General features: G+C 46.9%; 1 protein-coding gene across 3 annotated transcripts in view; it reads right to left on the bottom strand.

Annotated features, from left to right (window-relative positions):
- Positions 1-24,177, bottom strand: part of CFDP1 (craniofacial development protein 1) — a 119,396-nt gene that overhangs the window by 6,183 nt on the left and 89,036 nt on the right. For 2 of the 3 annotated variants that reach the window (XM_015081627.3, XM_053210834.1), the window contains exon 6: positions 3,583-3,741. The exons of the other annotated variant lie outside the window; for it this stretch is intronic. In XM_015081627.3, coding sequence (XP_014937113.2) covers positions 3,583-3,741 — 159 coding nt within the window. The remainder of the gene's footprint in view (positions 1-3,582; positions 3,742-24,177) is intronic. 3 annotated transcript variants of the gene reach the window in all.

Below are 24,177 nucleotides of genomic sequence, written 5' to 3'. Positions count from 1 at the left end.
CGGGAGGCTGCCCAATTCACGAGCCGTTTAATAAAGCCAATTCGACCTTCATACTTTGTCTACTGCATTACTGACAGATATCTGAGTTGCGTCCAGTTTGGGGATATTATGAAAGGTACTATCACTGCCATCTTCACACCTGTCTTTGGGGAACACACAACTGAATTTCTGCTGGGAACACGGCTGGTGTGGGGCTGCTGAGTTGCAAGAAGTGACCATGCTTCGGTGGTTAATGCCAAGAGGGACATTCAAACATGAGCTGTCGAATCTCCCAGGTGCACTGATGTTTTCATCGTTACGAGGAGACCTCCTCTTTGTTTCTGGAAATGCTCCTGTCTTAAAGTCTATTTTGTCTAATATCAGTACAGCTCCATCAGCTTTCTTCTGGTTAGTGGCTACTTGATTTATCTTGTCTCCCATCTTTTTATTCTCACCAATTCTGCATCCCGCTGTTCTGATGTGTCTCTTTTAACCAGTAAATTAGTTGTTTTTTATTTTCTAATTCAATGTGTCAATCCCTGTCTCTTCACTGGAGCGTTTAGTTTATTGACATTTAATGAAATGTCAATGGAAGTAGCAGACACACATGTTAAAACAGACCTGGTCCTGTGCCTGCAGTTTCTCAAGGTACCTTGTTTCCTTACATGCATATTTTAAGATGGCAAAATTGCCTTTACATAATTGGACAGTAATAACCCAAAATTGACCAAGCTAGCTTCACTTCTATCAAATCTTTTTAAGGGGGAAGACGTGTTAGCATGTACTGAACTGGAGTTACTATCAAAATATAAAAAGCATGACATAAGCTTTTAATCTCAATCCAATCTTATTTTAATCAAGAATGCAGAACAGAAATATTTTTATCACCAGTTATGATCTGAATTCTTGTATGAGATCAATTTAAATCTGGTACTTGTAAAAAGGTCACAGTCTTCTAAATATATATGGCAGAGGCCAATCATAGGTGCCTCGTTTGAGATGTTATCAAATAGGACTTTTCCTCTTCTTGGTTTCAGCAAAGATCACCTTTATTCCAGGGATATACCTCTTGGGATTCTGCACACATTCCCTCAGAGATTCCCTTCCCTTGAGTCCTTGCTGTTGCTGGCACCTGTGAAGGAGAATTGGGGACCTGAGCTGCCTCTGCCCAAGCAGACCTACAGGTCTGGTTCTTATGCTCCTTCCCTTTTCAGGAGAAATCTTTCCCTTCTCGACATTCCCTGTTTTGAAGTTGGCTCTCTAGTTTCGTGTGTGCTGGAAAGGCTCACCCAGCAGCTGGCTATCTTGCCCTCATCTCTAGAATTTTGATGTTATGGTCTCGTGATTCTCAACCCTGGCTGTGTATCAGAAGCACCTGAGGACTGAGTTAAAGATACAGATACCTGTGACTCCTGATTCAGCAGCTCTGTATGGGGGTGGTGGCCTTGTCACCTCAACTCTGGAAACCACCCCCAGAGGATCCTCACGCTTAACCAAGGTGAGACCCTGGAGCTACAGCATGTTCCCTGGACTAGGGGTTGAGCCCCTTTACTACAACTACAAGAGCTGGGAAAGGCAGGTGAGGGGAGGTATGGGGGTGGGCACTAGAGAGGGAAGGTGAGAACAGCCAGAGGCAGGGCAAAGAAGTCATCAGATCTGCACCGGAAAAACAGAATCAGATCAGCAGAATCAAATGGGGCAGGGGGGCGGGGAGGATCTCAGACAAGGAGGGAAAGCAGAGCACCTAAGAGCTGCATGCTATTAGTAGTTCCCTAACCCAGTTACGTGATTTTCCATTGCCTGAAAAGTCCTCATTGGGCAGATGTCCTTTTAATCTTGTTTTCTCTTCCAGTCTACATTTTATTAACTCTCCCTTATCTTCAACAGCACCACTCCTTACTTTTATAAGACCTCTATTAACTTCAGCAGAACGAACATTGTCCCACCCATACAATCAATATTCAGAGGAGCAATAAAGTTGCACACACTGGCAGATCCCTTGCTGCCTTAGATCAGAAGGCAAATGTGGAGAAGAGGAAAGATCTGTGAGTTACCAGAGCTAAAAAGGCGGGGAGGTCTGGGGCAAGGTCAGAGGCCTTCTCTAGATAACACAGATTCCTGCCCGTGCTGTATTCTGGGCCTTCCCCTTGGGGCGCTTGGGTGGCTCAGTCAGTTGGGTGTCTGACTTCAGCTCAGGTTATGACCTCACGGTTGGTGAGTTTGAGCCCCAAGTCAGGCTCTGCACTGACAACTGACAGCTCAGAGCCTGGAGCCCGCTTTGGATTCTGTGTCTCCCTCCCTCTCTTTCTCTACCATCCCCTGCTTGTGCTCGCTCTCACTTTCTCTCTCTCTCTCTCTCTCTCTCTCAAAAATAAATAAATAAATGTATCCTGGGCCTTCCCCAGGAGGCTTCGGCACTTCTGCCTCTGTCCTGGGGCATTCCATCTTTGACAGACTGACTTAGAAGCCTGATGGTTAAATGAGCTCATGAAGTCACTTAACAAAAAAATTTTTGAACATACTGATCAGCTTCCAGGTTCATTCAAATAATCTTGAGGCCTGATTTAGAAATGTGACCCCCTCCCAATAACCTGTCCTTATTATAACTTAACTTACAAATAACCTGAATGACTACCACTTAATGCATCCTTTTACGTGACAGGGGCTCTGCAAAGGGTTTTATGTACTTCATGTGTGTGATATGTATGTTACACATGTGTTACATGCGTTATCTCATGAGATCCTCACAGTCACCCTGAGTGTGGTATCATGACCCCAATTAACAGGCAAAGGAGCTGAGCCTCAGAAACGCCCAGTATGCTGCAGGGAGAGCCCTTCCTGATGAGGGGGGGTGGTGAGGACCCAGAGCTGTCTGACAGCCACATAACACTTCTTTTCACTGTTAGGGGGGCAGGGAGTGATGACCTTGAGCCATGGACCCTGTTCTGTAGTAACTCTGTTTTTTACTTCTTCTGAGATTCCTAAGTGTTCACCGAACACCATCTTTTTCGATAATTCCTCAATACAGAGCCTACGGATGCCCTCTCCGTATTCCACAGTGAAGACGAGGGTGCAAGTGACAGCCTGGGTGCTGTGTGAGGGCCGGTGTGTCGTACAGGTTGAAGCCCCAGCCTGGGCCATAGTGACACGGGCAAAACCAATCCCGCGATAAGGCAACGACATCCGGACTCTCTGTTGCCTCAGCTCCTGAAGCACTGGGCTAGTCTGGCTTCTCAGAAGGCCAAACCATTCCGATCAGGCCAAGGCTGACACGGCCAGCCAGATCTGACCATGTGACCAAACCAGGGGACTTAGAATTCACGGGAGCAGTCATTCAGGGAGCTTGGCTGGGCAGCTGGGCCGGTGTGACTGGCCCCCAGAGGAGGGCTGCTCTCGTGTCCCCTCCCCCGCTGCCCCTCAGTGTGCTGCTCACCCAGAGGGTCTGCTCCGCATTAGAACAGAGCCTCACCGACAAGCCAAAGTGCTCACATTTTTTGTTTCACTACGAAAAGTGCCTGCCTGCTTACACTAGGCAGCCTGGCTATAATGAATTATTTCCGAGTGTTCAGGATTTTCAGAGGAACGGAATCTACTACTCCTTACCCTTCCTTCCCTCGATTATGGATGGCTAGTTCTTCACCAATGCCCTCCTCCTCCTTGAAGCTCTCCCAGTCCAACTTGGACTTCTCTAGGGTGCTCATCTTCTGCTTCTTAGCTCCAATTTTCCCCAAAAGGCTGGTCATGCCACTTGATCTTTTTAACCTAGGGAAAGCGAAAAAACGAAATGTGTAAACATGTAAGAACAATCATCTCTTGACTCATGGTTTTTCTGATTGTTGCAGGGCTCCCTAGATTTGAGCTTTTTATCTTAATGGAAACCTTTTTTTTGTATTTAGAGTACTTCCTGTCTGGTGTAGAGAACACTTTAAGTAGACCAGAATTCGAATGCACTTTTCCTGCTGAACATCTCTGATGGCTCTAAGGACCTAGGACTAGGAAATCCTAAAGACCTCTGTTTGCTCTGTAGGACAGGTCTCTACTTGCAGAGAGGGAGACGCGCCGCATATTCAGACACGGCTCTAGAGTCACATGCCTCTGTAGATATTCTGGCTCGGTGTGACCTGAGCCTACTTAACCGCATCTGCCCTGGTTTCCTATAACCTACCAGGTGAATAGTTAGTTATTCACAGGGCTGTAGTGTATCTTGGAGGTAAAGTGCTTTAACATAGCACTGGGCACAGAGTAAAGGTGTAACAAATGTCAGCCACCCTGAGTCAGTGTCATCATTTGTGCCCTAAAGCCCCAGGGAACTCCTTCAAGAGAAAGAGAAACAGATCCCAACACTGATGAGCAGAAGTCACAGTATCTTAACAAGACTCTAAGGTCAGTTTCCTTTCGACTCCTGTGAGTCAGGACCCTGGATTTTCCCAGGAGGTGGAGAACATTCCTCACCCTGAAAGGAGGGAGTATACAGCCTGTGTTCTATTTGCTGGTGACACGATCATGGACTGTGGGAGAAACCCCATACGCCCAAGTTCAAGTCTTGGCAGGTCACATGTCTCCAGTCACTATTAAATGTAGAAGATAAAATAAGGAAAACAGAATGCAGCTAGTTAGTAAGAAGGGGGTATCAGGGCAAAGAAGTATGGAAGGAACATGGCCTTTGGTCAAAACACGTTGTATACGACCACACAGGAAACTGAAAGTTACTTTCTGCTTTACTGGGATATGTAGGAGAGTCAAACATGTACAACTTGTATGAGCTAACATCATAAGTCCTACTGATAACACCAGCAGTCATACCTTTCACTTGCCTAGAATGCTAATTCTCCAAATGCTTCCCTTGCCATTTTCTCATTGTACTCTTACTATGGCCCGTGAAAGAGGACCACTGCATCTCCGAATTGGGGGAGGAACACTCGAGAGGATCTGGTGTCATGTTAACCCTTCTGAAACCCACCTCCCTGCAGCACAGGGCCAGTGAAGGATGGCCCGTTCCTGCCTCAGAGCGAGCAGACAGGCTGGTGTCCACACCGAACACAAGACTCCGGGGGCCAAACCATGACCCTCCACACCCTCATCCTATTCATGCTGGTCAGGAGGATGTTAGCTCCCCTGTTGTGGTCACATCCCACCACACGATGTTAGCTTAAGATGGACGCAGGACAGGCTGGACAGGCATCTTCGTCCTCATTTTGAATTGGACACATAAACAAAGTTCAGAGAGGCTACATGACACAACAAAGGTCAAGCCAATAGAACATGCAGAACCAGGACAAAGCAAGGTCTTTCTGACTCCCAGTGCGGTGCCCTGTGCGGTCTCACGTCTAAGCTGAGAATCTACTTGAGATATTTTTTGACAGCTATTTTACTTTCCAGTTTGCTTAAAAATTTTCCAAACAGCTCTCTGTGATTTTCACTTCACATCTTCTAAAAATTCTTTTCCACATAAGTCACTTCCTACAACAATCTCTCATCAAAGCACGCGTGCACACGCACGCACCCAGGCTGTATTTTTACCAGGAACAGAGCATGAGTGAGGGTACAGAAACTGAGTACGTCCCCCATCTTTCCCCTCCTCCCTGGCCTCACTGCCACCGCCCTGGTTCTTACTATTTTATCATCTCTTCTGGAGCACTCTGCAGTCTCTTCTCTGGTCTCCCTGACCTGTTTTGTCCCAGCCCACTCACCTGTTCCACCCTGGCCTCTAGTCCACGTGCCATCATTAGGGGGAATTCTCTGAAACACAAGGCTTATCATGTCTTTCTGCTTAAATGTCCCTTCCCTGACCCCTCATTGCTCTTAAAATAAAGAATACATTTCTTCCTAACTTGCAAAGTTCTTCCTCATCTTCCCTCACCACATCTACCCTTGTAAGCTAAGGTCCAACCATACAGTCCTGAACCTAGAGTTCATCTCCCATTTATCTGGTCTTGTCTCAGCTTAGGGGCGACTCCTCCAGGAAGCCTTCTCTGACCCTTTGCCAATCTCTGGATGAGATGCCTCCTGGTGGCGTGTCTAGGGCACCCATGCGAGCACCGATCCTTCCCGTAGCAGATGCTTGAGAACTTTGATTCTAGCTGCCGCCACACTGGGCACTTCTGAGCAGGCTCAGAATCACTGCTGACAACGTCTACCGAAAGCATGCACCTCGAGGCTTTCCTTTTCTGGCTGCAGGGCCTCGTCTGATCCTGCCTACATGTTGGAAGCATTGCCTGGCCGCGTGGTGGAAGTCATACCATTGGGGCCACCCTGATGGCCCCAGATGGCTACGGCTACAAGGCACAGACTCCTGTCCTCACACAGGCAATTCCAGGAGGTCATCTGAATGCTCCTAGAAGTCCTGGTGGCAAGGAGCCCTTGCAGCCCTGGAAACACACTCTCATACTGGCTTTCCCTCCTGCCCCATCCCCTCCCTCTACCTCCTCACTCCTGCTGCCCGAAGACGGCTTCCCAAAGAAGGACCTACACTAATGGACTTATCCAAGGTCCTGCTTTGAGGGGAACCTAACTGCTTAGGCGCAACACTGCTTTCCTCGTGCGTGCTCCGTCTCTCTGAGGGTACTTAAGCTCCGGGTCCCCAAATCTCTCTATGGCACATGGATTGGGTGTTACAAACAGCAGGCACTCAATCAATGTCACCCGGATCACAGAAACAATTAGAGGGAGGGAATCAGCTCTTTACAGAATAAAGGATGTTCAGAATACTTTTAAATTGGGGATTCTGAGGGAAGCGATTTCTTTTTTTTTTTTTTTAATTTTTTTTTTTAATGTTTATTTATTTTTGAGACAGAGAGAGACAGAGCATGAACGGGGGAGGGTCAGAGAGAGGGAGACACAGACTCTGAAACAGGCTCCAGGCTCTGAGCCGGCAGCACAGAGCCCGACGTGGGGCTCGAACTCACGGACCGCGAGATCATGACCTGAGCCGAAGGCGGCCGCTTAACTGACTTAGCCACCCAGGCGCCCCGAGGGGAGTGATTTCTACTTGCCTTCATTCATCATTCAGCTCATGACAACCTGGTCCCTCCACCCGAGCGGCATCATAAGCTCTGTACAGCATCTCCCACCCTCAGCTGCAGTTCTGATGGAAGTCCCAAATTATACCATCTTTCTGACAATCACTTTGAGAAGTCTGAGAAAATGATCTTTTGCAGCATTAACAGTGAAGAGAGTTCCAGAAAAGAAAAAAGCCATAATCCCCCTTTGCCTTGCTCACCACTAAACACCAGCCAAATGTCACCTGTGCTAATATGCTTTAAGGGAAAGCTTCCAGGTCTGTCTTCACTGGATCATGAATGTGGTTTGTGACTTCCTAATCTGATAAGTCTCGAAAGCAAAATTACCTGTCTTGTATTTGAGGCTACATCAAAGTGAAGGACACATTTATGGCAGCAGCCAAAACATGCGAGGCTCATCACGACTGAGAGCCCTTTCTCTTCTGGAATCTGGGGCGTGGGGTCCCTGCAGGCTTTGGAGCACTCATACGCCCCACCACTCGACACGGGGCTGCAGTGGCACAGGCCTGGCATCGCTCCATCACAGCTTTCAGGAGGGCACGTGTACCATGACCTCGGCCCTAGCTCTGCTGTTAAGGTTCATCAACCCGGCTTTCAGGAGGGCAGAGGCAGGCAAGAAAGCCTCAGCTTCTGGTCAAGGGCGGCTGGCTCTCTTGGCCAGGAAAGAGCGCCGCAGAGAGTACCGCAGTGGTTCCGAGAGGGGCGGCTGGCCAGGAGGCGTCTATCAGCACTGCCCTCCCACACACCTCTGGCAGCTGTGGGAAGGGGGAGGTCAGAATTCCCTCAGAGACCCCTCTGCTGTCAGCAGGAACCAGTGCAGTTTCAGGCACCAGATCAACAGAGCCACCGATTTCTCTTTGTACTGGATCCTAAGTCATAAGGGCAAGGTACTACCAGAGGGTCGCCTTTGACAGACCACCTGTTTCCCCAGCCATGGATTTTCGGATCTTGATTCTAAACTGTGGTGAGCTGTGTCACCGAAGACCACGGTATTTCATTCAAGAGACTCCTCATCCACCTGTTGCAAGGCCAAGTCCAAAGAAACGCACCATTCACTTGCTCATTCTCAGACATGTCCGGTATGTGGCTACCAAGATGTTTCCAATGTAACAATGGCCTTTCAACCCCCTCCTCCTGAACGCCACTGTCCTCTACTGACCTAACTACCGTAAGTTCGATGTGAAGACTAATCCTGTCCAAGCGCATGGCCTCGGCTCCCCTCTCCTCTAAAGCAGCAGGCTTCTGCTCCGAAAGAGCACCTGGCTGAGTGCAGCGGGCTTGCTGGTGAAAGCAGCTCCTACCAAGCTTTTTTCTCTCGTGTATTCGAGTTCATTACCTCTCAATAAGCAATTCTCTTCTGTTCCCTTTCCACGGCACCCAGCCCAACGACCTATGCCAACACCAGACACCCACAAAGACCTCGCACACACAGATTCAGAACCTCCAAAAAAGTAATAGGGGTAAAAAAAGGCAAAATGACAGTCATCTTTTTCCTTTCTCAATTCAAAGTTTATGATGATAATCTGCTAGAACTTCTTCTGCTTCTCTTGAGTCACAGAAATGGAAGTTTAACAAAATTCACTGCAACCAAATAAGCTCTATCCTGTCGAGTATGTCAGAAAGACATTAGTAACTTGTTTTCTTGGCTCCAGCCTCAGAAGCATGGACTCAGATTCACCCGAACGAATCCACTGATTCCATTCATTTTGTAGCAAAAGCACTGCTCTATCCAGCTGCCCTCATGATGCTCTGGATCCTGCTGTTTATTTCCAAGAGGTGCTGGGAAAGAACCATGAAGATAACAAGGGGAAACAGAGAGGATGGCAGGACACTGCAACTGACTGTGAAGGAAAAGTGGGCACATCTTTCCCCAAGATCTTTAAAATTGGCCTCAGGAACTCAGCCGGCCCACAGAACAGAATTTTAGGTTTGGGAATGAATTTAGAGTCAGTCATTCATTGTACTCCTCCATCAGAGATTACTGAGAAATGACTGTATACCAGACATTGTGCTTGGACCTAGGGACACACAAATACATAAGGCATAATCTTTGGCTTCAAGGAGACAATGTAATAGAAGAGACCATCATACAGGCAAATTATAACCACATACTTACTTTCAGAGCACAAAAGAGGGACCATATGAGAGGCTGTTTAATCCAACTTCCTTATTTTAGAGATGAGTTAACTATGAAATCCAAGAAGATTAAGAAACCTGCCCAAGTTCCCAAGGGGAGACGTGGGACCAGTACTCTGTGCTTCTGACCTCCGGCCTGTCTCACCCCCCCACCTCCCCACCTGTCTTTTCTACCTGGTTGATGCTGGAGTTGGGGACAGACAGCCTTTGGGGATCCCTTCCATACTCCGACTTCTATCACTGCTAATTTGGGGGGGGGGTGTTCTTATTTCCCCTGTTGTCTTGGAGCTCACTGTACACAGGGCCCATGTCCTACTCATTCCTGACTCACCCACACTACGTGGGTGATCACTACGTGTTTAATGAACTAAATCCCTGTGATTTGATGGGCTTATCCAAATGAATTTTTTTCTCGTGACAAAAGGAGTCAACACTGCACTGGAACCAAGATGTCAGAAAAGGTAGCTCCAAAAGTAGACTGGTAAGAATAGGGTCAACACATGTACAAGGAAGCACTACTGACCTTTACTTAGAACTCTAACACATGGAGCCCGGCTCTAGTCTATGCCTTCCGTCTCATAACTTGCATAACCACTAAAATGCAAATTATTTGGAACAAAGATTCTTTGGCACAGATACCCAGTTTCCTTAGGATTTGTCATCTGTTTACAAGGCAGGAGTGGATTTTTTTGTAGCTCACACATGGGATTATTTTCCAGAGCCATACAAGGGTCCGGAACTGTCACGGTACTCCCTGAGAAATGGGAAGAAAGTTTATGATGATAATTCTTCGTTGAGAGCGGTCTGCTTGGAACCGCCGTCCTCTTTTAGATCTTCTTTGGATTTAGCTAAAATCTGCAAGAATGAAAAGTAAAGCCCCGATCCCTGGGCCAGTCTCACTCCTCATCTGTGCAAATCTCTAAGTAATTTCCCCAAAGCCCAAGACCAGACCACTCAAGGAAACAGCCTGGAAGCCAGCGGTACTTTAGGGAGAGAGTTCAAATCCCATTCACTTCCCAACAATGTACCGGCAGTATTCTATAGGCCACTGGGCTCAGGAAAGTAGAAAATCAGAAGTCAGACAAGAAGTATCAAATGATCTTAACCATTTTGTGGCTTGAAAAACTGTCAGTGCTCTGGAACCTGTTACTAACGTTGATACTGTGCCAGCTACCCGCCCCCAAAAGTGGCATCTATCGGCAAAAGGTGAAATAAAGGCTGACAAAGAGCAGCAGCTTTAGCTTTTATACAAATAGCAAGTGATTTGTGACTTGGTTCTACTGCTTCGATCCCAATCCAAGAATGAAGTACACTTAAGTCTGATTTGATTTCATCTGTACTAGATCTTTAAAACATGTCTCCGAAACACAGTTGATTATTCTGGTGGCAAAAGTTCTGAATTCTTTTTTGTTTTTAAATTTTTTTAAGGTTTATTTATTTGAGAGAGAAAGGCAGGGGGAGGGGCAAAGAGAGAATTCCAAGTAGGCCCTGCAGTGTCAGCACAGAGCCTGATGTGGGGCTTGATCCCAGGAACTGTGAGATCACGACCTGAGTTGAAACCAAGAGTCAGACGCTTAACTCACGAAGCCACCCAGGTGCCCCAAAAGTTCTGAATTCTAATCTCTTCCGAAACAGTGTTTTACAGAAAGCGCTTTCCAACTCTTCCTTCCCTGTCAGTGAAGCACCGAGGTCTCCGCTGATGCCGGAAACCCGATCACGCCAGCAGACTCGGTCGGATCTACTGAAATGGACGGCTCTTCCGGGAGTGGATGCATCATCCATTCACAGTGAGCCATGAACTGTTCTCCCCAGAGCAGTACAGGCCCTCTCACTGCACAGTCTCCTGGTCCCTGCTGTAATCCAGGGCGTTCATCTTGGGACAAGTAACTGGCCTTAGGGGCTCTGCAGTGACAATGAAAAGGACTTTTTTCCTGGGACAAGCTAATTGATCTGCCGGGCAGTGTATTTATTAGCAACACACCCCAAGAGAAACTTACTGTCCCTTTTCTCTCTGAAGAACTGTCCTCTAGGAGTCTATTGTTCTGCTGAAACCAGCCTGCTTAGTGGGCTTGGGTGTCTTGCCACAAAGGGCCATTGTTTTGTTTTATTTACTTATTTATTTACTTATTTATTTATTTTTTAATTGTTGTTTGTTTTTATTAATCTGCCTGGTTCAGACCTTTCAAAGAAGGTCAAAGTGAGACAAGTGTCAGGGAGGACCAGGCCCTCTTCCCCCACCCTTCCTTGGTACACGAAGGCATCTGCGATGCTTGGCTCGTGTGTGTAACGCAGGGAGAGATCTGCATGGAGATGCAAAAAGTCTTGCATTGCGAGTGGGGCAAGTGTGAGCTTTAACACGAGCATTTGTTCCACTGCCGCTTCTGAGGGACGGGGTACAGCAGCACTCAGCACAAGAACCCCAGTGCGGTCTGGTGAGAAATGTCCAACTTTCTAGTTTAAAAATGTCGCACTGACAGAAACGTTGAAAGCAGAGAACAAGCATTAATCTGAATAGCCTAGATTCACTCATTATTAGCATTTTGCCACATTTGCTTTCTCTCTCCCCCTTCCTCCCTCCCACTTTCCCCCTTTCTCTCCATTTAAATGGTCTTTTTTGGAGGCGTGAAACCACTTTTAAGTAAGATGCAGACATCATGCCCCTTCACTTCTAAGTACTTGGGCATGTGGTGCCTAAGGGCATCCTCATACATCAACACAACACTTTATACCGCACCCAAGAACTTTAAAGCTGATCGAATGGTGTAAAGTCCATATTCACAATTCCCTCACTGCCTCCCCAGATGGCCATGACAGTCGTTCCCCATTCCCTCCTTCCAGGCAGGAAGCATCTGATGTTTCCTTAGTCTCCTTTACTTTTTAATCTAGTACAGTGTCCTGCCTCTTCTTTGGTTTGTTTGATTTTTGGTCCTTAATGCCATTGCCAATTTTTTTGAGTCCAGAATAGAATACTGCTCGTTTAGGGTTTGTCCGTTTCTTATGCCAGGTGGGTACACAGGTGAGGTCAGAATCAGCTTACTGCACCACCACCCAGAGTCAGGCGGAGTGTGAGGTCAGCCCAGGACTCATGATGATCTGTGTGGTCCCTTGGGGTAGGTGGTGCCCGCCAGAGCTCCCGTTTGTAAAGGTGTACTCTCCTCTCTGTAACCAATTTGTAATTAATGTGTGTGATGCACAGGATACTACTCTCAGGACGCTCAGCAAGTTCTGACTGCTTCTTATTTCTGGTGCCTCACTCTGTAATGCCCTGGAAATGTCTGTGAACAGACTGAAGTGAAAAAAACAGTGAAGGATCTTATGTGAAGGACAAATATTCAGGGACTCTTAAAGGGATCATAGAGCTCTGGCTGTAAGAAAGTCTCTTAAAAGTCAAAGAGCAGTAACTAGAGAAAAGGCCAAGGGTTACAGGATGGTCAAAAGAGTCCTAGACTGCACAGGCCAATGGTGAATACAGAGTTCTCTGGCCAACATGCAGGCATTCACTTACATATCTGGTTACTCTTCTCAAGGGCCTGGCGCCTGCTATGCCTAAGGGTTAAGTGACAGAAGTCTTAGTGACAAAGAAAAACCCTCTGGCCTGCCCACCAGACCTCTAGGAAATGATCCTCCTGAATTTCCCTTCTGCTCTGCTCCACTCCCCTGTGGTTTTACCCCACTCCCTGGGAAAGAGATAATGCCACATCCCTTCCTGCTGCTGCTCCAGCAATTTCCTTCCTCTCACTATTCCCATGCTGGGGGATCATGGCAAAGCAGGGAAGGGCCTCCACCATTTTATAGTAGCTGGAGAGTGAAGAAGGCCTGGTTCTCCAAAGCGGAAACCTTTACTTTACTGGAATAAGGACCATGCCCGGGGAGGGGATGCTTTCTCCCTGAGGTGCAAGCTGCTGTTGCTTGAATCTGTATGATCAGGCACAGGTGGGAAGAATAATTCACTGGCCAACATAAATAGACCATTTACATTTCTGAGACAGAATTTTAAAGTAATTATTAAATACAGCTTCTGACGAAGCCCATAATGATATTTTTCTTTATGCGGAAGCCTGGGAGTTCGACTGAGGAGGGCACACACGGCTTGTTTTCCAGATAGTGGTTTCATATCAGCTCCCGGTCAAGTGCAGACAGAGAGGCAAAGAAGAGATGAAGCTGTCAGGACCTGGTAGCCAAAGTCACTGCCCTCTGTAGAGGAGAGTCCTGATGGCTTTCTCCTGTGACAGTGCTGAGCCCGTGTGGGTGTGCGGATGCCCGTCTGGTCTGAGGGCAGGAGCTACATTCACCCGGATCACTCTCATCAGGAAACACGGTTGAGCAAACAGCACGTCTCTCAAACCAGCCAATGTGAAAAGCAAAGCACAGGGCACAGAAGAGAAATGTGCCTCAACGGTGGCTCGTCTGGCTAATTGCTGATGAGGGACTTGGCATGCTTTCCCAAACCCCAACATTCTGCTTTTTCTTTGACTTTTAGCTTTCTGTTTCTCCCAGGCAGATCTCTAACCCCTTTAGAAAATGTCTGAGGATGTCAACATAAAATTAAGTTCCTGGATTCATCCCAAATTGAGATCAGGTCAAAGTTTCAGGATGTGGGGGTGTCCTCAGTCAGACTAGAAATATTCCTTTAGTTTTACATCATGGAGATTTCGTGGAAAATGAGTCAGGACCATGCTCCTTTCTAGCCATGGAGAGGCACATGAACCACATGGTTGTGAATGAAACTCCACACGAGTTGGCTGCCATACATCCTGCAAAATTATTCCCCTTCGTCCTAAACTTCTCACTGCTCCTATATAAGCATGCCACATTCCAAATGAGAGGATATGGAAGTTGGACACAGCTGGGACTCCCGACTCCTCCAAGTTCTGTCTGGAGGGCTGTGTGCTCTATGGTCCTTTCACCAGACGAGGCTGAAGTGGCAAGAAAGGCCATTTCTCAGCACCTGGCACTCTTGCTTGGGGCCCTGACTCCAGATCTCTCTCAAGGTGGCATCTAGAACATTGCTCACTCGCTCTGCAGCCAGGGCATCTTGTCCCGCCTCCTAGAAGCTGTGATTCGGCTAACCTCAATGGGCAACTCGACGAAGCTTAGACTCCAACCTTCCCAATTCTCGGGAGCTGCTCTCATCTGTCCTCAAAAAGCCGGGGCGTACCACCATCAGCTTCAGCAGCTTCCCCTGTCATGGCAGCCTTCCAATCCAGCACTTAGGTGCCCCTGGGAAGCAGTTACCTGCACGGGGTGATCAAAAGAAGGGGACTGTTTCTGCCTGAGCCCAGGATGTCACTTTGCTAAGGCGATGTAGTAGTTTTGAACAAAGAGAAGTATGTGTTCCCATGGAGTCTGGTAGAGAAAGCAGAAAACTTTCTTTTTACTGCACGCAGGAAATGGCTTTCATAGATACTAACCACAGTTGGGCCATCTGTACAACCACAACATAGTTTCTCTTTAATAGATGGAAGGTTTTTACCCTTTGCATCACTAACCACCAAAAAGAATTCCCACCCTCCATCTCTATGGCAAGAAGAGAAAGCGACAAGGCTCTTTCCTTTCTGCCAGCCAGGGGTTGCTAAAGCAGCTTTTTCATTCAGAAATGAGGTTTGTTCTACAAGGTAACTATGACCCAACCCTACTGATGAGTGATGGATGAACCCTCAACAAATTCAGATGCTTGCACCCTGGGGGGACGTCCCCTCAGAGCACGTGCTTTATGACCACGATCCACAATGGGTTGCGGCCAAACGTTTGAAAAAGGTGCTTGAGCAACTGCTGGCTGAGAGAGGACGGTCTGCTGAGACCCGGCCAGCCCCGCCAGGCAGAGATGCCATGGGGGAATTAAAACAAGACGGAGGCCCTGACCTGCAGCCCCTTGCTCCTGAGGCAGCAGAGCAGCCAGCCTGTGAGGGTCTGTGACCCTCTCCGGGGCAGGGGCTTCAAGCTGCCCTTCCTGTCACTGTGAGGCTCACCTGGTAATTCAGCAACGTGAGCGTGTTCCTCATTCTCACTACCCAGGCGAGGGAAGGAGGCTGGGAGCTAGGAAACACTGCCGTTCTCATCCAAATGCTACAGCTGAGATGAAAACCAGCAGACACAACAAAACAGAATGCTCAAACTGCCCAGCTGTACTGGGGAAGAGGTTTCTCTAAGAGTGAGGACGATGGAGACAATAACCCAAATGTATCAGCTACTAAGTTTATTTGTATTTTGAAAGAGTGCTGGAAAATCTGATGACCAATCATTTCTGATTCTCAGCTAATACTTTTAAAAACCTCTTTACTGAGATACAATTCACATACTAAAGAATTCACCCATTTAAGGTAGGTAAGTCGGTGGTGCTTCGTATATTCAGTTATGCAGCCATTACCACAACCTAATTTTAGAACATTCTGTCATGCCCTTAAAAAAACCCTCATACCCATCAGCAGCCATCCCTAGGTCCCCAGCCTTAGGCAACCACTAATCTACTTTCTCTATCGATCTATTCTCTCAACTAACACTTTTTAAATCCTAGGTTTAAGATCTTAAAGCTGAATTCTGAAGCAACATGTCTCAAATAAAGAAAAAAAAAAGGCAACAACACATCTCTCAGTTCATACCTACTACATCTTCCTATAGGAAACGCAATCCTCCCACTCCGTCCTCTATGCTGATGGTCACACAGAAATTTCGTGAAGGGCAGGGAAATAAGAAACCTAGACCTGCGACAACGGCAGTATCTACGCGCTGCTAGGGGAACCAAGTCCCGCACATCACCAGTGCCAGTTTGGAGCTCTGTCTGAAAAGCTGCCGGGCACACGCAGGGCAAAAACCTGCCCTTACCACTTAATTTGTGTTTCTTTTTTAAATCTGAGTCTCAACTAACCAATTATTAAAATGAGGATAATACTGCCTTGAAGGATGATGATTAAATGAGATATTCCTCTGGTCAGCTCCTGTTTACTGACGGCCTCCAGTGGGCGAGACTCTGCTGGCCACGGGAGACAGAGACACAGGTCTCTTACCCTCACTCAGTTTATCCACCCAAGACAGATACACAGATAAGTAATTACACCAGGAGATAAGTGCTACTCAGCAGGTGCACTAGGAGTCAGGGTATTAGTTGGGGAAGGCTGTGGGGGTGGGGGTAGGTGGGTGTCTGAAGTTTGAAGGATGAGAAGGAACTTGCCAGGAGCACAAACTGGGATAAAGAAGTTCAGAAAGAGGTAATAACACTCACACTACACGTGAAGGCAACTTAGCACAATGTCTGGCACAGAGCAGAAAATCAGTATTTCCTGTCGTCCCCACTCTTATTCTCCTAAATCTTTGAAAAGATGCTCTGGAATCCAGAAAGAAATTAAAATCTTGCCGCTGCTAGAGAAAAACTAGTGGATCTAGGTCTTTAGGAGTTGCTTCTTCTATCTTTTTCCAAGGCTAATTCATATTTGGCGGCAAAGCAGATTTTAAATTTCGACTTCTTCCCCTACCCCAAACTTTTCATTCTGAAAAATTCCAAGCCAAGAGAAGCTGATCTGCTTTAATCTAGAATAGTTCCCCCACCGGCAGAATGGCCCACAGTTTGGACTTTTCTGACTGTTACTGTCAGCATCTTTGAAGGCATCTGGGAGTTCTCTGGCACCCGATCCTTGGACCACTCTTCTCGACCTACACTCACTTCCCGAGTGACCTCGTCCAGGCCCAAGGCTTACATACCAGTTATGTGCCGCCTTTCCCCAGTGTCCTTCTTATCCTTGGCCCAGACCTCTGTCCCTAACTCCAGCCTTCCATACCCACCTGTGCAGTGGGCTTCGTCTGCAGCAGCTTGTCACATCTTTGCCGAGGGCAACGACACCTGGCGGTGCTTACCTCTCAAGACCTCCTCTCCTGAGACTACCCCCCATCATCCCGCCTCACGCACGTGCTCACTCTCTGGGACCTGCAAGCCCCTCCTTCTGCCCTCCATATTCTCTTCCCAGACAGTGTCTTGGTTCACTTCCTTACCCCCGTAAAGTCTTGGTTCCAATCTCAATTTCCCAGGGAGGACTACCCTGACCGTCCTATTCAACACTTCACCTTCGGCCCATGCCCCTGATCCCCTACCCTCCTCCGATTTTTCTTCCCTCCCTAACACTTAGGATTTTCTGACACACCACGTAATTTATCTGTCATGTTTACTGTCTAGCTTCGTGCTGGAATGAAGACTCCACAAAGCTAGAACCAATGTCTGTTTTGTTCACAGATATAACCCAAGCACCTGGCACAGTGCCAAGCACATGGTAGGCACCCAATAAGTATTTGTTAGAAGAATGTATGAATATTGAGAAAACATATCAACTTCGCACATTATAAATAGATTCCAATAACGATACCTACTAAAGTAACAATTCTCTGTGTTGGCTGAGCCCGTAGCTGCCGCTGGTCCCAGCACTAAGCACTAGGTCCTGCAGAGCAGGCACAGGAAAAGCATTTATTCACTGCAAAAGATGGCAGGCCCCCTTCGACTGGCTGTCAGTAGCGTGGAATCTGTCCTAGGCCGGCCTCGGCACCACCCTGAGAGCCTGCAGGATGTTCAACAATCCTGTCATAAACTGCAATCTGAGGGACCAGAGGCTAAGATACCCTAATTGAAATGTAAGTAAGGGGTAGAATTAAGGGGAATCCTCAATGAATCTTTTGCCCCCTCCCCGCTCTGGTGTCCATGATAACAGCATTTGCAAACAAAAGAGAACAATAAAAAAAAGTGGTAACTGGATTCATTTTATGTGAAAATGCAGTTCTGGAACAATCAGGTCAGGGACCTCATTTGCTACGTGCAGCAAACGAGTTTTTTTCCTTGTGACTGGCTACCTTATGCTGGGCTGCTTTTGTTTGGTTAGTTTTGGGGGGCTAGTTTTAAAGTCATTTACAGAACTATGTTACAAGCCAGAAACAACGCCTGAATCCAGCTTTAAAACTAAGACCAACACTGAATGGATGTAATGGGAGCAATTAGCTAACTGAATACTCAGCCAACTGAACAACTTGTCAGAATCCGCCAGAATTATCCAGGGGTACAGAGGAGCTACAGGCAGCAAATGGAGTTGCAGCGGAGATGAGCACTCCCGCTAGCTGTCACACGAACCATGTCAACGTCAGAGAATTATGCAGATACTTTCTTGTTCAGCAAGAATCTGCGCTGGTATACACAATGGAAGGCATAAGATGGTGAAAAGCAGCTAGAAAAAGATGCCAAAAAGTTCTTGGGGCCTGGTGAGAATCCCAGGGATAAAAAGAAGATCGTAAAAACTTTAAAACTTGCGAAGAGACAGGGGCAGGGGAAAATGAAGTTATATACAAAGATGCAAGAATTCCAAATGGCTTCAGACTTCTAGAAGAAGCCTGACTGTGGAGCAATGTCCTCACAATTGTACAGACAAATAATGTTCCACCTACAATATCATACCCAGCAAAACCACGAACAAAATGTGAAGTTAGAACAAAGTCACTTTCAGAAATGCCAAGTCTCAAAAATGTATCCCCCATAAACCATTTCCTCAGGATGTTACTGGAGGATGAGTTCTGTCTAAACAGGAGAATAAACCTAGAAAGAAGAGAACAAGGGATCCAAGAAACACAGTAGCTACACAAAGAGGGATAAAACGCAGGCCCAGAACAACAGCTGGACAGAAAGCCAAGAGAACAAAGAGCCCCAACTGGAGCAGGAGGGTGGAAGGGTCCAGAAGGGATGGGGGGAAGGGGGAGTGGGGAAGGAAATGACAGATTTTTCTGACATAGTCAAGAAGACTATTGAGAGGGATTTTACAGGCTTGCTGAAAGAGTTTGGAAAAAATTTGTGATGGGGACACAGAAAACCAAGCAAACTAACAAATACACATATATATACATGAAAGGAAATACAGCATCAGTCCACATCCTGGCTCAGTGGTGAACAATACTAGTGACAATACTGTCACGAAACTGGGAGACTGGAAGGAGGACGGGGGACGCTTAGGGGCAGGTGCCACAAGAAAACAGTCCTCTTCTTTTAAAACATGAGCTGATGCCTTTTTTTTTTTTTTTAATGTTTATTTGTTTTTGAGACAAAGCAAGAGTGAGTGTGAGCAGGGGAGAGAGAGGGGCAGAGGGAGAGACTCCTAAGCAGGCTGCATGCTCAGCAAGGAGCCTGATAAGGGGTCGATCCCATGCCCCTGGGATCATGACTTGAGCTGAAATCAAGAGTTGGATGCTTAAGCAACTGAGCCACTTAGGGGCCCGAGAGCTGGGGCTTCTTAAAAACTAGTTAACAGGAAGTTAATAAATCATGCTTAAAAATGATAAACCAAGAAATAACACTACACTAAACACATGATTAAAATATGGACCAGAGGTGCCTGGGTGGCTCAGTCATTTGAGCGTCTGACTTGGGCTCAGGGCATGATCTCATGGTCTGTGAGTTTGAGCCCGCGTCAGGCTCTGTGCTGACAGCTCAAAGTCTGGAGCCTGCTTCCGATTCTGTGCCCCCCTCTCTCTCTGCCCCTCCACCACTTGTCACCTCTTTCTCTCTCAAAAACTAAATAGACATGAATAAAATAAAATAAATGAAATGAAATAAAATCTGGACCAAATCAGAACTAGCTAATGGAGTGTAAAGCAGTAGTCTCTGGAAAGCAGGACCTGGGACTGGGTCAGAAGACTGAGCAGTACATTTGACGTCGCCAACTATGTACCTGTAGGGGTTAATACACCTTCAGGTCCCTTTAGCAGAAGAGAAAGGGATTTTTATGTGTAGCCAGCAGTCTGGCAGTATTAGGCTCTTGGCCCCCCTGATGTGCACTGTGTCTTTTTTGACCTTTGCCGCTCTTGTCATTTAACATGTTTCTTATTGTTTATCCTTAATAAAGATTTTCTACATGTGCAATCCTTCCCGTAACACCGAAGTACCTGAACTGAGCTGTATTTGATAGCGTTTTCTGTGTGTGTCACTTGCTCCTTTGCTTCAATTAATGTATTTACTCATTCAAAATGTCTCACACTCGTGCCATATGCTAGCAGCCATGCTGATGCCAGGGATACAAAGAAAAGGATGGCCTCATCAGGGTTCTGAGGGAGCTACAGCCCCTGAGGGCACCTGACAAATTTCAGCGATGAAATCCTCTCCCTGCTCCTCCCGCAAACACCTGGCATAACACTTTTCAGTGTTTCTCAATACTGTTGGAGAAGTCCCTGTAGTTATTAAACATGCAAACTCCAGGGCCCATCCTGCATCCCGAATCAGAACCTCCGGGCACGGAGCCCTGGCAGCTGTTCTCTATATACTAGGAGTATAGGACGATTTGAAGGCTGCTAGTTTAGAGAAAGTCCCCAAGACCTCCCACTGAAGCACATTACCACTCGAATAATTATCCAAACATTATGGTTTGAAGAGAAACTGAATGGGCCGTGCAAACATTCAGGTAAGGCTGTGGACTCCATCTGGGTCAGCAGGGCCAAGTCACTGAGGAGTCACGAGGCTGGTTTTCAGGAATAATGGTGGATACATAGATTTAGGACTGAGGGGAGGCCAGGAGGAGGGTGGGTTTGAACTCATTAGGCAGAATCACTCCACTAGAAAAGCTGGTGGAACAATGTGTTCCCCAGGTGTGCAGTGCTGAAAGAATGAGACAGATGAAAGCGAGAACATTTCTTCCAACGCTTGATACAAACGATTTTGGAGAATCATACTTATTTCTCCATAGGTTTCGTATGCTGTTAACTAGAATACGAAGAGCACAGAACTGTTCACAACTCTCATGGGATGAGAAGGCCCCTCATTTTATCAACGGTCCATCCCAAGTACACAGAGTCCAAGCACCAAGTAGCACAATTTTGCCATTATTCTGAAGACTGCCTCTCAGGCAGACAAGCCGGCCCTTATGATGACGAAGTGAAGTGAATTCCAGTTATTGAAAGCTGGAAGAAAAACAGAGCGGGCCTTATCCACCAAGGCTACAAGGGGCAATGGCACTTACTCCACAGCTATTCAGGATGGGCCTCCTCTTCCGTCAGGCACCGCTCCCCCTGCTGTGTGGGGCGGCAGGCACTGATGGCCACGTGCTAGGAGGAAAAATCAAACTCCACAGTGCCTCAAACTTGCCCCCCTTCCAAAGGGGGGGCAAAGGCAGTCAGCCCCACCACTGTGGCTCCTATCCTGTGCTCAGCACGGGTCAGGATTCCTGCCCTAATAGTAGGGGAAAAGGAAGAGAGACCTCTGGCTGTCACTTCTGTCACTTCCAGCAGCACCCCCCCCCCCATTTTTTGGCACTGAAATTCACAGTGAAAATACACAGATGAACAGTGCACTTTCTCTTCCACCAGTTTAGTATATGTACACTCCTGTGTAACTCATGCCTCAAGTCAAAATACAGAACATTTCTATCATCCCAGAAAGTTCTCTTCCCAGTCAATTACCACCCCAATCCTGACTTCTACCATCACAGATTAATTTTGCCTCATTTCGAACTCATGGAACAATATGGTATTTATCCTTTTGTATCTGGTTCTTTCATGCAGCACGATCCTGAGGTCCATCGGAGCCACGTGGACCAGTGTGTGCTGGGTGTCCAGTGGCCTATTTCCTGTTTGTGCCACACTTGGCTTATCCACTCTCTGGCTGAGAGGCACCTAGGTAGGCTCTCTCAAGTTTTGGGCTATTATGAATAAAACATTCTCCTATGGATTTAAAAAAAAAAAAAAAAACAACTTTTTTTTTTAACGTTTGTTCATTTCTGAGAGACAGAGAGACAGAGTATGAGTGGGGAAGGGGCAGAGAGAGAGGGAGACACAGAATCCGAAGTAGGCTCCAGGCTCCGAGCCTCAGCACAGAGCCCGACGCGAGGCTCAAACTCACGAACTGTGAGATCGTGACCTGAGCCAAAGTCGGACGCTCAACCGACTGAGCCACCCAGGCGCCCCTATATGGGTTTTTTTTTGTAGACATGCTTTAATTTCTCCTGAATGAAAACCTATAAAAAGTAGGATGCCGGTCACAGAGTAAGTATATGTTAAACTTAACAAAATGTGATACAGCTGAAATGATTAACATTCATGGTCAGGCTCCCATCGGCAGTGCACTGACAGTTCCAACTGCTCCATATCCTTACCAACCTGTGGTCTTCTCAGTCTTTTTCATTTCACCCATTTCAGGGGGTGTGACCTGAGATCTACTGTGCATGTGCCTGATGACTAATGATGATGAACACTTTTTTTTCATGTGCTTACACCTGTATTCTTTTGTGTAATGTCCATTTTTTTCCCTTAAAAAGTTTTGTCATAGTCTTTTATGTATATATATCAAACACATATTTTGCAAATATTTCCTTTTGTCCTGTGACTTGCCCACTTAATGATGTCTCTAAATGAGCAGGAGGAGAGTTACTGGGTCAACATAAGAAGGAAAAAAGTAGTAACGTCAGAGATTTAAAGAAACAAGCTGATCAGCATTTCTTCTTTAGCAAATGCAAAACCATCATATTCATTCCATTGCCTAAGAGTAAGCTAAATTTTAGACAGACAAAATCTTTGATGGCCGCCCCTTCAGATAGATGTTGTGCTGCAGAGCCAAAGTAAAGCATGAGAAATGACTAAAATGGAACGAACATGTTTCTATCAAATGAGAATCAGGGAGAGAAGTCCTAAAATGCCACCAAGATGGTCAGCAAATCAGAAAGTTTTGTTTTTTTAGTTATTTATTTTGAGAGAGAGAGAGAGAGAGGCGAGTGAGCAAGCGAGCAGGGGAGAGGAGCAGAGACAGAGAGTCCCAAGCAGGCTCTACAGTGTCAGTGTGGAGCGTGATGCTGGGCTTGAACGCACAAACCGTGAGATCATGACCTGAGCAGAAGTCAGACGTTTTAACCAGCTGAGCCACCCTGGTGCCTCTGTTTTTGTTTTAAATAGGGGGAGGGAAGTGAAAAAGGCAAGGCAAGGAAGTCTTTAAAAGCTTCATACCACATTCTGGTTATTATACAGCCCATTCCCCTTTTTTCACTCCCTCCACAAGCTGATTAAAAAATAAGGAAGTTGTGGCGGTTAGAGCAAGGCGTTAAGATAGAACGACTTCTGGCCTGCAATTCATCTAATTCATTTGCTGTGGGGGCTGCCCCGGCCCTGGATCGATTACTCCTTCACATTTTCTACTTCAGTGACTGAGACACACAGCGACCAATTTAACTGTGAGAGGTCGTGAGCATTATTAATCATTAATGCTCTGCGAGAGCGTCCACCGGACAGAGGCACTGCGGTATTAGTTGCTCCTGATCATCTGGCAAGGCCAACAATCACGGCCGCCCGCTGACCCAAGACCTGCCGCCTCCTGTAGCACCTGACCTACTTGCAGCTGTGGCAGTTTGCTTTCTTCCCTCTCCTGTAATTAATCCAAACAAAACCCTTTAAAACAGAAACAAGTGAAAAGGAACACGAACGAGGATAATAATAAGGATAAACTGTTGCAGCAACCCCACCTGTCCAGACAATCCTGCCGGCCTGGAACGCTCTGGAGAACATCTGTACTTCCTCGGGATGCAAACCCCAGAAAAAGGCTGCAGAGCCGGTCAGTCGCTGCAAAGCAGAAGCCATCAGCTGGAGGCAGGTGCAGTGGGTGGGGGAGGTTTCCATCAGAAGGGAGGGAGAAGGGGAAAAAGGTGGGATCTTATACTATTGACGTGAAATTGTCAAAAAAGGCTAAAAAAAGAGATGAAAGGTGGGACACTCCTGCACAAGCTAAGCTCTATCCAACTGAAACAAGTCTGGAGACAAGAAAAAAAAGCCTCTTCACCGAATCAATTGATGGGTCAAGCGTACACACACTGGGGGGGGGGGGGGGGGGGCGGGCGGGGAGGGGGCTGAGAAATGGCTCAGCTGTCCCTAAAATTAGTCTCCTGGTGGGGAGAGTCCATGGACTCAACTAATTCAGTGATCCTTCCAGAGCCAGCCATCTATTTTGTGTTGGCCTTGACATCTTTTTTTTTTTTTTAAGTTTATTTATTTATTTTGAGACAGAGAGAGAGAGGGAGAGAGAATCCCAAGCAGGCTCAGCACAGTCAGCACA

Source organism: Acinonyx jubatus, chromosome E2 (genome assembly GCF_027475565.1).
Source record: "Acinonyx jubatus isolate Ajub_Pintada_27869175 chromosome E2, VMU_Ajub_asm_v1.0, whole genome shotgun sequence".
Taxonomy (NCBI): Eukaryota; Metazoa; Chordata; class Mammalia; order Carnivora; family Felidae; genus Acinonyx; species Acinonyx jubatus.
The sequence above is the reverse complement of the archived record's forward strand: the minus strand, read 5'-3'. Positions and strand labels throughout refer to the sequence as shown.